This window comes from Macaca thibetana, chromosome 15 (assembly GCF_024542745.1).
Source record: "Macaca thibetana thibetana isolate TM-01 chromosome 15, ASM2454274v1, whole genome shotgun sequence".
NCBI classification, from domain to species: Eukaryota; Metazoa; Chordata; class Mammalia; order Primates; family Cercopithecidae; genus Macaca; species Macaca thibetana.
The window spans coordinates 8,048,362-8,061,228 of NC_065592.1; the positions used below are offsets into that span (position 1 = coordinate 8,048,362).

Genomic DNA, 12,867 nt, shown 5'->3' on the forward strand with positions numbered 1-12,867 from the left:
GGGCATTTATTGTGCCAGTGTGCAAAGTGAGTCTTCCAGAAGGGAGACGGTTTGCAGCGTTGCCCTAACAGGTGGCCCACGGATATGTGATGGAACTCAGGTGGCACGCTGGCTCACATCACTTCTGAGTGGCAGCACCACCATGAGATGGGGCTGGGGCAGTCTGAGGCCACCATCCACTCCCAGAAGATGGTATCTAGTGGGCCACACCCAAAGGACTCGGGGGGACTGCATGGCACAAAGTTAAGAGTGTAGGTTTGGAGGTCAGACCAACGTGGGACTGAATCCCAACCCCGCTGCTTACTGCCCTGAACCCATTACTTAGGACATTTTCATGCTTCTGGAGCCTCAGTTTCCCCTTCTGTAAAATGGGAATGATAACTGCTAGGATCTTATAAGCATTAAATGGAACAATGCTTGCTAAGTGCGAGGCCCCGTGCCTGACCCACAGTTAGTACTTGGGCAACAGGAGTCATTATTACCACTGCTCTTACTGCTACTCTTATTACTAGTCCCATTATTATTACTACCCAGAGAAAGGCTCCCAAATGGGTAAGATCAAGGCCCCTAAGATGAACTTGAGTCAGGACTGACTTGGGGATTTCTGCACAATCACCAGAACTTGAGGCACAAAATGGAAGTTAAGGGGGCTGCCCCAGGGCCCAAGGCTTTGGAAACAGCACAGACCCTGAGGCAGGAAACCTGGGGGTGGGGGCCCTGCCTCCTGTACTTACTGGCTGTGGGCCTCTCTGAACTTCAGTGTCTTCGTCTGCAAATAGGGAGCACGATTACCTGCCTACCCTGCCCCTGAGGTTGTTAATAACAACATTTTGGGAGCATTACCCACAGATCACTCTTAAATAATGCATATGAGACATCTCACTGATTTCTAATTACAATCCTATAAGGTAGAACGAATTTGCTCCATTGAATGGGTGGATGACCGAGGAACAGAAAAGCCAAGTGGCCAGAGGTCAATATTGGTGGTAGTGGGAGGATGTCTGGGGAATGGGCAGGGAGGTGCTTTGTAGACTGCAGAAGCAGGGGGGGCAACATGAAGAACCCTCTTGAGCAATCAGAAAAAGCATAGAGTTGTCCTTGGTGGCCCCACCCAAGGTGCCAGGCCCCGCCTTGCCTCAGTCCTGCGGATGGTCAGCGAGCCATTCTGCAGCTGGTGCCGGAGGCGGCTGCCCCGCAGTGGAAGGCCATCTTTGATCCAGCGGATGGCCGGCACTGGGTCTCCATGTGCCACACAGTCTAGCTGAATGCTGCCTCCTACAGGTTCCACCAGGTAGGAGAAAGCCTCCCCTTGTAGGACAGGAGCCTCTGCATGGGGTGACATGGAGCAAGTTGTCAGAAAAGAGGCTCCCTACAGGCTCAACCTCCCATAAACCCCAAAGGTCTGCCCAACTCCTGCCTCCAGGGGCTTCCAGAGGCTCCTGCTAGCCCAGCATGGTTGTGTGTAGTCAGTGCATCAGGGACAGCAAACAGTGTCCATGTCATGGGTCAAGTCACAAAGACTGGCAGTGGTTTCCAGGAACTGTGCTGAGAAGCATTTGAAGCTGAATGAGAACAGTGCTGTGATTGATTAGCGATGCCTGAGACGGGCACAGGCAGGGACGCAGTGCTACGCGTGTCATACACTCTCTCACAGATGGATGACACTAGCAGCGGAGTACCTGCTAGGTACTTTGGAAATCAATAACTATAAAAAAACAAGAACCCTAGACACCTCTGTTGTACAAAGCAACACTATGAGATTCATGCTAATCTCAAAACACTCTTGGAGGCTCTGGACTGGCTTATATCCTTCCTGGTTTCCTGAGGTTGGATCTACCAAAAGCTGCAGTTCTCTTTTGGTGCCTGGGGCTGCTGATTCCCTCCATCCGGCCCCACCCATCCCGAAGTTGTGCAGACTAAGTCATGGCATCACCGAGGGCTCCTGTGCTACTCTTGGTAGATGAGTAGGTCATAGGAGACAACCGGCTGGCTGGCAAGCTTCTGGCATTTTTCTGCCAGGATGCCCTGGCCCCCATGCTCTCCTTCTACCCTGGCACTATGCAGCTGCAGGTAGTGCTGTAGGGCAATTGGTCAGATTCCAATTCTACTTGCAGCCAGGGTCGTCTTGGGAGTGTCAAAAATACTGATGCCTAGGCCTCACCCCAGCAAGGCTGGTTTACAGAGTTGGAGGTAGAAGCTGGGCTTTAGAATTTCAAGTCCCCCCGGGGATTCTAACATGCAGTCAGGGTGGGGAGCCACTAGTTCAGAGGACAGGAGGCCAGGTTCTCAGGAAACCAATAGATTGGGTTCCAGTAGACTGGAGGTCTTGAGAGAGAAGCCACCTGGGAAATGCGCCCTACCCTTCACGTGGACAAAGCTGACCGCCTGCGTGCGGCCCACTCTGTTCTCCGCCCAGCAGACATAGGTCCCGCTGTCTTCTCTGGAGACAGAGGCCCGCTGCAGCGTGCTGCCTCCATCCTGCTCAGACACCCCTTCTGTGGTGGAGAAAGAGAAGCCCGAGGGGGGACTCTGAGACGGGTGCAGGGAACTCCTGCCCTCAACACTTCCCTGGTGCGTGGGTACCTGCAGGAACTTAATAAAAACGCAGAAACAGATGGGAGTCCCGGGTGAAGGCTGATCAAGCCAGACCCGTTCCTGGGAGGCACAGGCCACACTGGAGGCTGCAGTTAATGAACCCGCCTTCTACCATTTTCCAGCGCACACTGTGTGTTTGATAAACGGTCAAGGGCAGGTCTTTGGGGACCTCTTTGCACAGGGCACTTACTGAAACACTGCCATGATTTCTAGAGAGAAGGATTCCCTTTTTTTTTTTTTTCTTTTTTTTTTTTTTTTTTTTTTTTTTTGAGACAGTTTCGCTCTTACTGCCCAGGCTGGAGTGCAATGGCACGATCTCGGCTCACTGCAACCTCCACCTCCCAGGTTCAACCAATTCTCCTGCCTCAGCCTCCCGAGTAGCTGGGATTACAGGCATGTGCCACCACGCCCAGCTAATGTTGTATTTTTAGTAGAGACGGGGTTTCACCATGTTGGCCAGGCTGGTCTCGAACTCCTGACCTCAGGTGATCCGCTCGCCTTGGCCTCCCAAAGTGCTGGGATTACAGGCATGAGCCACCGCACCTGGCCAAGAGAAAGATTCTAATAATGGACTTTTCCTCTGGGGTTGGCCATTGCCTCTAGGACAGGAATATGGACAAGCATCACCATCAAGTAGGCATCTACTCCGGGCCAGGCCTGTGCTGAGCACGGCCCCTCCACTGTCATTCTGTCCTCAGGACCCCTGGTTATATCCATTTGACAGATGGAGAGCGGAGCTCAGAGAGGCCAAACTATTATACTTGCCCAAGGTCCCTCCCCAGGAAGTGGTGGGGCCCAGCAAAGCCTTCACCACAGGTGTGCACGGGTATTCCACACCTGGGGACTCAGAGTTAGGAATGTGTGATGTCATATCCTAATATAGGAAAGTATCATTTTGCAGTGGAGGGGACTTAGCAATTTATCAACTCAGCAGACACTGAGTACCCAGCAGGTACTTCACAGGCCCTGTGTCTCCCTAGACATCACCCGGGTTTCCGGTAGGAGGACAGAACCCCCACAAAAGGGGTTTGCTGAGGGTCCCACAATGGGAGTAGTAGCTCTGGGCTAGAACACAGTCCTCCCTCTCCTGGCCCTGAGGTCTCTAGGTTGACTCTTCTCGGGCGGCCTCTTGCCAGCTCTGATATATGGCTTGTCACATATGGCCACAGCTGGGTTTGCCCTGTCCGCCTACATAGGGCCACATTGGAAGACCCAGGACCAACAGGGCTGACTGACAACCTTTCCTTTCCACTAGGTTGGGTCTCCCTACCTGCCCTCCCTTCTTGACCTCCCGGGGTCCTGGCTCTCTGTCCCACCCACGCCCAGCAGACCCAGACCTGTGACTGGCCGGTCGTTGACAGTCCAGCCAATGCGAGGGGTGGGGCTGCCCCGGGCTGCACAGCGAAGCCACAGCCTGTCCCCAAGGCGCAGGCTGCGGTCCCCAGGCAGGGTGGTGAACACAGGCAGCGCCAGGATGGTGAGGTGCACGCGGCGGCGGGCCCGGCCCACGGCATTCTCAGCGGTACAGGTATAGGTGCCTGCGTCCCCGCCCTGTGGGCAAAGAAAGGGGTTGGCCGGAGAACTTCCCCGACCTCAGCATAGGTCAGGATGCCGCTAACCCTTGAAGGTTCTCACGGAGCATCCAGCCCAGAGAGGGGAAGTGACTTGCCCAAGGTCACACAGCTAGCAAACAGGTCAGCATCACCACCGCCACCGCACCCTTGCCCTGCCCTGTAGCGTTCACACGCTCTGCTGCTTCATAACCCCAGGGTTGACTGCATGATCGCAATAGCTACTGTTCACCAAACACCTACTGTGTGCTGCCCTGTGCTCAGAACTTGATCTGCACTGCAGGCCTTGCTTTTGGTGCCCTCATAGAGGGCCCAGCAGGGGCTCCAAGAGGAGGAGTTTTGTGGTACATTCAAGCAGGGCTGGTGCACTCGCCACTGCTCCACCAGGCTCCCCAGGTAGCTCGGTCCAATGCCCCTGACCCTTTTACGTGTGTCCACTGAACCCATCCAGAGAGGGTCGCATCACAAAATTGCAGAATCTGATGAGTTCTGAGGGAAAGGGGGTCGGGGTCGGGGGTCCCACCCATACCCCCGGCTCAACACTCCCCAAAACCCAGAGGACAGTTAATGCGAATGCATGGTTGAGAACAACTGGGTAGGCTTTCGGGACACAAAGTCATTGCCATATCCCTGAGCCCCAGTCCGAGTTCCCTCCTTCCCCAGGAGCTGGCTGCTGAGGTCCAGGTTCAAATTTGGGTTCTGCCTCTTGGCAATGGTGGACAACTAGGTACACTTTGAGCCTTAGTTCTGGCCGTCTGTACCCGGCATGGTAACACTGATTTCCCCAGGCTCCCAGGGTTAAAGGCTGCACTGTGCTCGGCGCAGAGCATGACAAACAGGGGTCTCAGCCATTATTCCCTGCTGTGCCCCTCGGGGCGTGCCTCACCTCCAAGTTCTTCACCAGCAACTCCCCAGAAGGCTGGATGGTGAACTTCCCCTTGGCGCCTGACACAGGCTGGCCATCTTTGTCCCAGGTGATGTTGGGCTCAGGACTGCCCCTGGCCTTGCAAGGCAAGAATGCGTGGGAGCCTTCGGTGGTAGACAGGTCTGGGAGGCCATTCTCGATCACTGGTGGGACTGTGGGCAGAGGGAGGCCCACTCGGAACTGAGGCTGGGGGAGGCGGCTGACCCCATCCCAGGGCCCCTGGCCTTTGGCCCAGCCCTTCAGCCCTCCCTGGTCATCAGCTGCCCCCTCCAACTCCCTAGTCATAGGCCATTGCCCATGCTCAGGATGATTTGGGGACTGCCTGAGTTTGGTGTAGCTGTGACGGTGATTCCATTGCACCTGTGCACACACGTACACACACACACACATGCACACACACAGATGACTAAAGCCACAGGACAGAGGTCTTGGGCACAAACTCCTTGTACTAGGCCACCTCCACGGACAAAAGCAGGGCAGCCATCACAGAGCATCCCTGCAGAGGAGCTATGCTGGGCAGAGTGAGGGTCACTGGCTTGGTGTCCGGCTGGTCTGGTGACCAGCGATGCTCCAGATCCGAGGGGAGAGGAGCATGCTGGACAAGGAGGTGTGGAGGAAGCCTGGAGCCTGGAGCCCCTCTGAGTTCACAGCCAGAGTCCGACTCTAGCCCTACACAGCTGCGGGCGGGGACAGCCACTGAGATACCACAAAGCAGGCCACTGGGGCCAAGACACGACCAGCCCATACTGAATATTCCCAGCAGACTTTGCAGATTTTTGGCCAATGATGCCACCTTATCTTTGAAGCCAATGATTAATCAAACTAAGGGAAGGGCACATGCAATGGTGTGTGTGCCAGAGCAGGGCCAGAGAGGCTGCAGCTACTGGAAACCGGAATGAATGAGGGATGCTGGACTCATGTTCCACAGGGCTAGAGAGAAGGCAGAGGGGATGGGAGTTTATGTCTGAACCCAGAACTCAGGTGCACAAATAGAGAGGTTCCCTTTAATTCCTTCTAGAACTATAAGCAGTGTGCCCTGCCAGGCAGGGAAGGGAGAAGCCTGCAGGAGCCTCAAAGCCCCTCAGTTGCCAGGGCCCACCTCGGCCCCGTCCTCACACCCACCTTGCACCACCAGCCGTGTCTTCCCCATGGCGCTGCCTGCACTGTTCTTGGCGATGCAGAGATAGTTTCCAGCATCCTCTGGGCTGGCATGGGCAATCCACAGCTGTCCGCCCGGTAGGACCTGGGTACTCACTCCTGAATGAGGAAGAAGAAAATCGGGGGTCAGGGAGCTGGGGTGGGGGACCCCCGAGGTGGGTAGATTGGGCTATTCTGTCTCACAGGCAGCAAATGACTTGCTGGGGTCACAGAGTGACCAGGGAACAGAAGGAGCCAAGAAGCCTGACCCCGAGCCTGACCCCGAGCCCAACCCAGTTGCCTGCTCCCGACCTCCCAACTCAGCCACCGAGTGCTTGGATGGCGTCTCAGGCCGTGGTGACAGGAGAAGGGTTGGGGAGGGGGAGGCCAGAGCAAGGGTGGGGGCGTGTCTGGGCAGGCCAGGGGCTTTCCAGGACCTTTCAGCAGGTCTGCGGGGTCTCCCAGGGCAGGAAACAGGAACCCCCCAGGCCCACACTCTTCTCTTCCCTTCCCAGGCTGGCTGCCAGGGGCCCTCACCCGCAGGGATGTTGAGCCCTTCCTTCTGCCAGGTGATGGTCGGCCGGGGGATGCCTGAGGCCTCGCAGGGCAGCAGCACCTCCTCCTCTGCCACTGCCCGAACCACGCTGGGCAGCGGCTTCACCACCGGGGAGGCTATGAAGGACACGGATGCAGAGGGCCCTGAGAATTTCCATAACACAGCTTCTCCAACCAGGGGGCCTCAGAGCATCAGAGAGAGAGGCCTCTAAGGAGGACAGGGGTTCTAGAAACATCGGCCACAGCAACAAGGACACCATGGCTGATTCTTTTCCTCCCAAAGAATCCCACGAGAGACACGTCTGGGCCTCTGAGACTTCACCTCCATCCTGAGCCCCACCTGCCTCTGGCTCTCCACCTGCTCCCCTGGCCGTAGGAACTCTGGGGTCTAGACCATAGACTCTTACCTTGCACAGTGAGGAAGACGTGCTTGTGGGCGACGCCGGCAGAGTTGCGGGCTGAGCAGGTGTAGCGGCCCGCATGGATGCGGAGGGCCTGCCCGATCTCCAGGGCGCCTGTTGGTCGGAATCAGGGTAAGGGGGTCAGGACAGAGGTCCCCAGGGATGGAGGTGGCAGGACTCCTACACAATCCCATTCTGTCTCTGGTCACTCAACCTGCCTCCTTTGCCCATTTAAAAACAGTCTGGGGGATGTGACTACACGGGAAACTGGCGTCTAGGTTTGCCTCTGTGCCCTGCTCAAAGCAGAGGCATGGCCGAGTTCCTTCCACTCTCTGGACCTCAGTTTCCCCGTGTGCACAATGAATAATCAGACAAGATGGTCTCTAGACCCTTTTGGCTGTAAAGTTCCAGGATCTGCCACTCCCCTGCCTGTAATCCCCCGCTCACAATTCCATACCCTGCTATCCTCACCTTGCTCTGCTAAAAACTCACCTCCTCTAGGAAGCCTCCCAGGATTACTGCCTCCTCTCCTCCCTTTATCCTCCTCACCTTAGCCTTGGTTACTCAGTGAACACCATTTTAACCTTCCCAGACCACAGGCTGCACCTGGGCAGTGAAGTGATGAGGGTTGTAAATTGTGCTCCGTGGAACCCTGGGGGCCTGCTGGGTGGGGGAAGGGAGCAAGGCCCACAGCACTCTGGCCCACCCACAGCCTGCCCCAGGCCCAGCTGGAACCAGAACTGTGGTTTGTTTTACCTGTTGAACTTTGTTGTTACCACTTATACTTATCAGAAAGAAGTTTTTGTTTTGTATTTTGTTTTGAGACAGGGTCTCACTCTGTTGCCAGGCTGCAGTACACTGGTGCAATCATAGCTCACGGCATCCTTGAACTCCTACGCTCAAGCAATCCTCCCACCTCAGCCTCTCAAGCAGCTAGGACCACAGGCATGCACCACCACAGCCGGCTAATTTTTTAAAATGTGTTTGTAGAGATGGGGTCTTGCTGTGTTGCCCAGGCTGGTCTCAAACTCCTGGCTACAAACAGTCCTCCTGCCTCAGCCTCCCAAAGTGCTGGAATTATAGTGCACGAGTCCCTGTGCCCGGCCTGGAAGGAAGTTCTATTGCTTCAGAAGAGTTTGAAAATCACAGGTCTGGCCAGTGGTTCCTAGACTTTAGGATTTCGCTAACCAACTAACAAACAAATTTGGAGACTCTCCATAAAGCTTCCAACGTTTTATTTTGACAAGCAAAGACATTTAAAAAATCACCAAGTTAGGCTGGGCGCAATGGCTCATGCCTGTAATCCCAGCACTTTGGGAGGCCGAGGCACGCAGATCACAAGGTCAGGAGATCGAGACCACCCTGGCTAACATGGTGAAATCCCGTCTCTACTGAAAATACAAAAAATTAGCCGGGCGTGGTGGCGGGTGCCTGTAGTCCAAGCTACTCGGGAGGCTGAGGCAGGAGAATGGTGTGAATCCGGGAGGCAGAGCTTGCAGTGAGCCGAGATCACGCCACTGCACTCCAGCCTGGGCAATAGAGCAAGACTCTGTCTCAAAAAAAAAAAAAAAAAATCACCATGTTAGGCCACGCATGTTGGCTCACACCTGTAATTCCAGCACTTTGGGAGGCTGAGAAGGGCAGATCACCCGAGGTCAGGAGTTCAAGACCAGCCTGGCCAACACAGTGAAACCCCATCTCTACAAAAATACAAAAATCAGCCAGGCATGATGGCAGGTTCCTGTAATCTCAGCTACCTGGGAAGCTGAGCCAGGAGAATCCCTTGAACCTGGGAGGTGGAGGCTGCAGTGAGCGGAGATAGCACCATTGCACTCCAGACGGGGAGACAGAGTGAGACTCCATCTTAAAAAAAATCACCATGTACTATTATCTTAATATCATCAAGAAAAGCAAGTTTCAACACCAAAAGATAATTTCAGAATAAAGGAGGATCTTTCTGATGGGATTAAACTAGGTTTACAAAAACTCCCAGGGAGCTGTTATTTTTCTTTTTCTTTTTTTTTTTTTTTTTTGAGACGGAGTCTCGCTCTGTCACCCAGGCTGGAGTGCAGTGGTGCGATCTCCACTCACTGCAAGCTCCGCCTCCCAGGTTCACGCCATTCTCCTGCCTCAGCCTCCCATGTAGCTGGGACTACAGGTCGCCGCCACCGCGCCCGGCTAATTTTTTTTTATATTTTTAGTAGAGACGGGGTTTCACCGTGTTAGCCAGGATGGTCTTGATCTCCTGACCTCGTGATCCACCCGTCTTGGCCTCCCAAAGTGCTGGGATTACAGGCTTGAGCCACCGCGCCCGGCCCTATTTTTCTTATTTCACCATGAAATAGCACTTGTATGCCAGAGGGTCTTGGGGAACCACTGATGGGTCTCAACACTGCAGAGCATGGAGGAGAATATGGAGCTCAGAGAGGGCGAGAGGGTCCTCCCAGGTCACACAGCCAGGAGAGGCAGAGCCAGGCCAGATTGTTCCATCCTGTTCCACCAGGTGACCTTCTTTCACCCCCTCTGCCTGCTCTCCCAGTCTCCCGTCAGCTGCCTCTCTCTGTGGATTACCCTTACTTACCCGACGGTGAGACACGATAGCCGCTTCCCCGAGCTCCTAGCTGGGCACCTGCCTTGCTCCAGGACACGGTCGGAGCTGGTACGCCCGTGCTGTGACATGTGAGGACCACGGGTGCCATCATGGTCACGGTGAAGTCTGTCTGATCGTCAGCAATGGTGGGAGGCACTGAAACCCAAGACAAGGCTTGAGGCCCTGCCGGCGTGCATGGGGAATTCACGGCATGGGGCCGGGGATAAAGCCAGTACACAAGGTGACATCAGCGAAAAAGGGCCAAGGAGTGAGGTGGGGCAACAGAGGGAGAAGTCACATTTGTCCACTCAGCAAATCCTTCTGGGCACGGGGCTATAGTTTTTTTCCTAAAAAAAAAAAAAAACTGTATTTTTTTCAGAGATGGAGTCTCAATATGTTGCCCAGGCTGGAATGCAGGGGCTAATCCCAAGTGTGATCCTACTACTGATCAACCCGTCTTGACCTGCTCTGTTTCCGACCTGGGCAGGTTCACCCTTCCTTAGGCAACTTGGTGGTCCCCCGCTCCCGGGAGGTCACCATATTGATGCTGAGCTTAGTGCGAACACCCAATCAGCATAGTGCACTACAGTCCAGGACTCCCTGGGCTCAAGCGATCCTCCCGCCTCAGCCTCCTGAGTAGCTGGGACTATAGGCACGTGCCACTGCACCCAGTGGGATACGGCTTTCCTTAGAGACCCTGGCCTAGTAACTTCACAGGGGGTTACTCGTGGGTTTCCCACTTGAAGTAGGGGAGGCCAGAGGAGACCTCCAGGGGGAATGGCATTTAACCTGCGATCTGAAGGGAAAGCAGGTGTTTGCTGAGTAAGGGGAAGCGTGTCCCTGTACAAAGTCCTTGAGGCAAGGAACAAAAAGCTGAGCAGCTCGATTAGACCCTGGAATGAGGCAGGTCTGGCGTGAACTGAATCTGGGGGCTTGGCAGGGCCAGACCACACAGGACCTGGTGTGCCCGGCTGAATTCTTGCATTCTGTCCTGAGGGCAGCAGGCAGCTGTGGAGGGAGGGATTTTTAATGGGGGTGATGACAAGGTCAGATGTGAATTTAGAACATTGTGGATTTGGGAGGGGCCAGGAACTGTGCCGGAGCTGGGGTTATGTCAGCAGTGACCCAGGAGGATCTGAGAGGCCTTCCTGGAGGAGGTGTCCAGTGCAGTGCAAGAAAAAGCCACACAATTCCCTGCAGGCAGGGAGAGCCCCCAAGGGCGGGAAGGCGCTGCCCCCACCCCAGGTGTCCCCCTCCACCTCTGCCCTGACTCACCATGGACGGTCACCTGGTAGAGCCTGCGGGCCTCGCCCACCTCATTGCTCACCACGCACTCAAACTGGGCTGAGTCCTGGGGGCCAGGGGCCACAAGGAGCAGGGCGTTGGAGGGCAGGAGCCTGGGGCAGACAGATGGACGGCCAAGTGGCTGCTGGGCTGACAGACCAGCTGTGGCTTTCTGGCTGTGGGGGTCTCATGCCCATTTCCTGTACCTGACCTCCAGCCCTGACTCTAGAAATGGCTTCTAGAAGTTTCTACCCCAAAGGTCTAGCTGGCGGATTTGTGAGTGATTTTCATTTTCATCCCTGTTTCTCTGTAACCCTGCACATTTGTTACAATAACCATCTACGATAACTTCTGTAAGAACCACGACTTTAAAGCGGCTCAGAGTCTTAGTTACTGACTTCATTTTCACTAAGTCTAGGTTTGTTACATTGGTTTTCCAATTTTTAAAAATTGACATTTTTTTTTTTTTGGAGACAGAGTCTGGTTCTGTTGCCCAGGCTGGAGTGCACTGACACAATCACAGCTCACTGCAGCCTCAACCTCCCAGGTTCAGGGGATCCTTCCATCTCAGCCTCAGACACCCACCACCATACTCCGCTAATTTTTAAATTTTTTTGTAGAGATGGGGTCTCGCTATGTTGCCCAGCCTGGTCTTGAACTCCTGGCCTCAAGTAATCCTCCCACCTCAGCCTCCCACAGTGCTGGGATTACAGGTATGAGCTACCACGCCCAGTTCATGTTTTGTTTTTAGATGAGTGACTCTGGTGGATATAAATAAAGCCCAGATGTCTCTGCTTAGCTGTATGTCCCCAGTGCCCTCACCTCTATCTCAGTGTGAAGACTTTCTGATCCCCAAAGTTGAGACACAAGTTCTGGTCCTGACTCCGGTGAGACCTGAGCACACCCTGCCCCGTCCCTGCCCCATGCCCCCATGAGACGAGAGTGCCTCCCCACCCCGTGTGTCTCAGGAAGTCACCGCAAGGTCCAGCTCGTTACCGGTAGGCGCCCTGCTGCAGGCGGAAGTCCAGCTTCTGTCCGTCCTTCCACCAGACCACCAGGGGCTTAGGGGAGCCGCTGGCCTCGCAGGGCAGCGAGGCTGGGGTGTGGGCGGTCAGGGTCAGGTTGGAGGGGCTGGGGGCGATGGCTGGAGGCTCTGGGGAGAGCGCAGTGGTCAGGAGACAGGTGCAGCGGGCACAGGGGCTGGGGACTCTCTGAGGCTGTGCCCAGGGGCAAAGCCACTGCCTACTGTCTTCCACCCATCCCTGAGGCAGCACAGAGGGAGAGGGCAGGACAAAGTCCCAAGACGGCGCTTCCAACAGCCTCCCAAAACTGTGTGTTCTGGGCTTTCCACATCCCTGAGCCCGGCACCCCCTTGCTGCCTTTCCTTGACTGAGGCCTCCAGGCCTCCACTCCCTTAGCCCCCCACCTGAGGCCAGGGCCCGCCAGAGCAGCCTCACACAAGCTGATCCATTCGAGGGGAGGAGACTGGGGCATCTGAGTCTAGTGATTTTGAATTTTATCCTTTCACATGTTTTACTTTTTTTTTTGTAGACAGAGTCTCACTCTACTGCCCAGGCTGGAGTGCAGTGGTGTGATCATGGCTCACTACAGCCTGAAACTCCTGGGGTCGAGTGATCCTCCCACCTCAACCTCCCAGGCAGGTGGGACTACAGGCATGTGCCACCACGCTTGGCTAATTTAAGGATTTTTTTTTTTTTTTTTTTTTTGTAGAGATGGGGTCTCACTATGTTGCCCAGGTTGGTCTCAAACTCCTGGGATCAAGTGATTCTCCTGCCACGGTCTCCCAGA

The 12,867-nt window shown here is 55.1% G+C and overlaps 2 protein-coding genes across 2 annotated transcripts in view; both read right to left on the reverse strand.

Moving 5' to 3' along the window:
• The window catches only part of AIF1L (allograft inflammatory factor 1 like), an 803,784-nt gene that overhangs the window by 750,513 nt on the left and 40,404 nt on the right, over window positions 1-12,867 (reverse strand). The window lies entirely within an intron of this gene.
• HMCN2 (hemicentin 2) overlaps window positions 1-12,867 on the reverse strand; it is a 174,071-nt gene that overhangs the window by 24,916 nt on the left and 136,288 nt on the right. Inside the window, exons 75-84 of the mRNA XM_050760505.1 lie at window positions 12,055-12,211; window positions 11,050-11,171; window positions 9,766-9,930; window positions 7,191-7,298; window positions 6,766-6,900; window positions 6,214-6,348; window positions 5,053-5,243; window positions 3,933-4,146; window positions 2,361-2,495; window positions 1,136-1,326 (exon numbers count right to left, since the gene is read on the reverse strand). Coding sequence (XP_050616462.1) covers window positions 1,136-1,326; window positions 2,361-2,495; window positions 3,933-4,146; window positions 5,053-5,243; window positions 6,214-6,348; window positions 6,766-6,900; window positions 7,191-7,298; window positions 9,766-9,930; window positions 11,050-11,171; window positions 12,055-12,211 — 1,553 coding nt within the window. The remainder of the gene's footprint in view (window positions 1-1,135; window positions 1,327-2,360; window positions 2,496-3,932; window positions 4,147-5,052; window positions 5,244-6,213; window positions 6,349-6,765; window positions 6,901-7,190; window positions 7,299-9,765; window positions 9,931-11,049; window positions 11,172-12,054; window positions 12,212-12,867) is intronic.